At 34.3% G+C, this 4,306-nt stretch overlaps 1 protein-coding gene across 2 annotated transcripts in view; it reads right to left on the bottom strand.

Annotated features, from left to right (window-relative positions):
- The window catches only part of LOC111083339 (otopetrin-1-like), a 15,925-nt gene that overhangs the window by 9,753 nt on the left and 1,866 nt on the right, over positions 1 to 4,306 (bottom strand). The window contains exons 2-5 of one of the 2 annotated variants that reach the window (XM_022379811.1): positions 3,583 to 3,939; positions 3,284 to 3,510; positions 2,780 to 2,888; positions 452 to 689 (exon numbers count right to left, since the gene is read on the bottom strand). In XM_022379811.1, the coding sequence (XP_022235519.1) occupies positions 452 to 689; positions 2,780 to 2,888; positions 3,284 to 3,483 (547 nt within the window). In that variant the 5' untranslated portion in view covers positions 3,484 to 3,510; positions 3,583 to 3,939. Of the gene's footprint in view, positions 1 to 451; positions 690 to 2,779; positions 2,889 to 3,283; positions 3,940 to 4,306 lie in introns of both variants that reach the window. The other variant, XM_022379810.1, reaches the window with a different exon arrangement.

Raw genomic sequence — 4,306 nt, 5'->3', positions numbered from 1 at the left:
TATTATACACCTGAACTGATTTGTAGAATTTTATAAACTGTTTAAAGTAAGTTATTATACATCTGAACTGATTTGTAGAATTTCAGTTTGTTAGGCTGAAAATTAAATCTACAAAATGGGCACTCTCTACCGTGACGAATCGAACAGTGAATGTTAACATTTTATGTTTTTTTAGCTTACCAGTGATTCACCAGGGGGCTTGAATTATTGAAAGATATAAAACTCATATTGAAAGATCTTATAATGTATAGATTACTTATAATGTGTATAATTTAACACTTAATTTTTGGATAAGGTAAAAATTGTGCTTGGAAAGTACCACGGTCATGATTTATGTTTAATTATTCTTTCTCACTTCACTTAAACTCTTTATATTATGATATCTACATATGAAGTGATTACTGAACAACAAGAACTCATCTTTCGTGAGTTATATTCAACTTCAACTTACCCGCCATTCCTATTTTGAGATAAAAAATGCCCCCATGACGCCCCTTAAGAAACAGGTAGGGCGGAGTGTCTTTGTTTCTCCTATCAACAAAAACGTTGGCCGTCTGACTTCTGCGGATCTCGCCCTCTTCCATGGATTTGTTCAATTCAAGAACTCCATGTTCTTTATAGCGGTGAATATCAAAGTGTACAAATATCAGCCAGATAATTCCTAGAACAGCAACGACGATGCTGAATATCTAGACGACAAAGTTAAGAACAGCAAAATTATGTTGATCAATATTCGGAAACAACAATAATAAATGTTTTATTCTAAAAACTATCCCAGTCTTACACTAAGCAGGATTAGGTTTTATTGTAAACTGTCACAGCCCTACAATAAAAAGGATTTGGTTTTAACAAAGTCCTATAATAAGCAGAGTTGGTTTTACCACAGTCTTACACTGAGCAGAGTTGGTTTTACCACAGTCTTACACTGAGCAGAGTCTGGTTTTACCACAGTCCTATAATAAGCAGAGTCTGGTTTTACCACAGTCTTACACTGAGCAGAGTTGGTTTTACCACAGTCCTATAATAAGCAGAGTCTGGTTTTACCACAGTCTTACACTAAGCAGAGTTGGTTTTACCACAGTCCTACACTGAGCACAGTTGGTTTTACCAAAGTCCTATAATAAGCAGAGTCTGGTTTTACCACAGTCTTACACTGAGCAGAGTTGGTTGTACCACAGTCTTACAATGAATAGAGTCTGATGTTACAATAGTCCTACACTAAACAGAGTTTGTCTTTAGTTAAACTATCAAGTCCTATACAAAGTAACCTCGAATACTGTTGTTAACAAAACTTATTTGCAATAGATACGAAGTTATTTTAGAACTGAGGTTAACCGCCTGGCAGAAACGTTTTTTGCACAAGTTTTAATAACCAAATCTTCAATTCAAATTAACAACTGATTCAATGTTTTTTTTCAAATTGTTGTAAACTATTCGGAGAAATAACAAACTTCTGTTAAGTCCTTTTCTTCTGGATCTTAAAGTCTTCTCTAAACTCCTTTTCTTCTGGAGCTTAAAGTCTTTTGTTAAGTCCTTTTCCTCTGGAGCTTAAAGTCTTCTCTAAACTCCTTTTCTTCTGGATCTTAAAGTCTTCTCTAAACTCCTTTTCTTCTGGAGCTTAAAGTCTTTTGTTCAGTACTTTTCCTCTGGAGCTTAAAGTCTTCTGTTAACTCCTTTTCCTCTGGAGCTTAAAGTCTTTTGTTCAGTACTTTTCCTCTGGAACTTAAAGTCTTCTGTTAAGTCCTTTTCCTCTGGAACTTAAAATCTTCTCTTAACTCCTTTTCTTCTGGAGCTTAAAGTCTTTTGTAAGTCCTTTTCCTCTGGAGCTTAAAGTCTTCTGTTAAGTAATTTTCCTCTGGAGCTTAAAGTCTTTTGTTAAGTCCTTTTCCTCTGGAGCTTAAAGTCTTCTGTTAAGTAATTTTCCTCTGGAACTTAAAGTATTCTGTTAAGTCCTTTTCCTCTGGAACTTAAAGTCTTTTGTTAAGTCCTTTTCCTCGGGAACTTAAAGTCTTCTCTTAACCCTTTTCTTCTGGAGCTTAAAGGCTTTTGTTAAGTCCTTTTCCTCTGGAGCTTAAAGTCTTCTGTTAAGTAATTTTCCTCTGGAGCTTAAAGTCTTCTGTTAAGTCCTTTTCCTCTGGAGCTTAAAGTCTTCTGTTAACTCCTTTTCCTCTGGAGCTTAAAGTCTTTTGTTAACTCCTTTTCCTCTGGAGCTTAAAGTCTTTGTTAACTCCTTTTCCTCTGGAGCTTAAAGTCTTTGTTAACTCCTTTTCCTCTGGAGCTTAAAGTCTTCTGTTAACTCCTTTTCCTCTGGAGCTTAAAGTCTTTTGTTAACTCCTTTTCCTCTGGAACTGAAATGTGAATGTTATGTAAGGTTTTGGGAACGGTTAAGATAAGTCATGAATATCGTGTGAATGACGAACATTTTTATTCTATTTTGTAAACGAAATAAAACTTTTCTCTTTACTTCATGTTAAATTAGGTAACATTTACCACGTGTTTGTTTTAACGCAAAGCTACACAATAGGCTATCTGCGCTGTGCCCACCACGGATTCTAGTGCTGTAAGTCTCTAAACTTACCGCTGACCCACTAGAAGTTATAAAATAATTAAGGCCTTAAATTACTTACACGGTTTCATTTAAAAATGATTTAATATGATTCATAAAGAATTTAGGAAAGACAAGAAAAAATAGGTGAAACTTTTCCTAGTTCTCACTTCGAAAGTCCCAGAATTATCTAATCACCGCTTCAAATATAGTAAAATGATTTCTGAATCTCACCTCAGCTTTGTATCTTCTTGTCTTGCTTTGATCAGCCAGAGTAATCAGGCCTCCTAGCGTCACCAAAAACACAGCATAGATAATACTTGTAAGAACAGAGAGATTTTTACTGAAAAAAAATATTGACAAAAAAAAGTGCATCAACATGGAAATTCCATTTTCGTTTAACTAGAACTTTATTAAACAAACAGTAAGTAATGTCTACAGAACGATTGAAAATATCTTACTTTGATACAATACAAACTATACTTGCTTTAGAAGTAGTGGTTTAAAAGTTGAAAGCTGACAAAGCATCAGAAACCAGTATACCCAAAATTTGTGACAAAAATCACACTAACTACAGTTGTACAACATATTTTAATTGTAATAATAAGATGACTTACTGTACAGGAATACAATGCAATAATACATTGTATTGTTACTATAAGGAGTATTAACTTACTGTTACAGGAGTACAGTGTATTGTTACTATAAGAATGTATTGTTTTAATGTTTGTCACTTACTTCACAGTGTTCTTCACTATAGTTGGATCCTCTAGCTGAGGTACACTTGGAAAGGCACTCTGTTTACGTTTGGAAAAGGACATGTCTTGGGAGAAAAAACTCTGTTTATTTGTTATGGTTAAAATATTATTATCACTTTCAACACTATTTAAATCAAAGTCGTTTGATCCATAGTCACTGTCTTCGTTTTTAGCTGTCATATTGTCAGAACGGACACAGATCGTCGTCTGGTTAGATTTCTCTAAGGATACACAGCTTGTTGTCTGGTTAGACTCCTCTAAAGATACACAGTTTGATGCCTGGTTAGACTCCTCTAAAAATACACAGCTTGTTGTCTGGTTAGACTCCTCTAAAGATACACAGTTTGATGTCAGGTTAGACTCCTCTAAAGATACATAGCTTGATGTCAGGTTAGACTCCTCTAAAGATACACAGTTTGATGTCTGGTTAGACTCCTCTAAAGATACACAGCTTGTTGTCTGGTTAGACTCCTCTAAGGATACACAGCTTGTTGTCTGGTTAGACTCCTCTAAGGACACACAGCCTAATGTCCGTTCGAGTTTTCTTTAAAATGCACAACTCGGCTTTATTCTTTGTTCGTTGTATACATTAGAATTGATGTCGGGGCCCGTTTTGTTTCATCAAAATAAAAATAGCTGAAGAACATCGAAAGTTGTTAGGAATGAATAACTAATGCATATTTTAAAAAATGTATCAGTATTGAAAACGAAACTCATATTTTTCGAAACAATATATTTACTAAAATCACCGTATAAAATAACAAAACATTTTCCTGCTATGAAAGGTTTAAATATTTCACTGTATTTTTTGTCCGTCTAAGAATTCATCCCTTTATTTATCTCATCAAACACATTTGTGTAATTGTTTTTAGTTCTAACCTATTGTTACGTCACTGGTCGTTTGTTAATTTCCCGTAAAATTCTTTCCGAGAAACTTCAGCGATACAGGTCCTTTCTTAATTAAAACTAGTTTATTCTTTCTCGTTACAAACTTTGTAATACA

This window comes from Limulus polyphemus, unplaced genomic scaffold (assembly GCF_000517525.1).
Source record: "Limulus polyphemus unplaced genomic scaffold, Limulus_polyphemus-2.1.2 Scaffold9143, whole genome shotgun sequence".
In the NCBI taxonomy this organism is placed as follows: Eukaryota; Metazoa; Arthropoda; class Merostomata; order Xiphosura; family Limulidae; genus Limulus; species Limulus polyphemus.
This window is presented reverse-complemented; position numbering and strand designations above follow the sequence as displayed.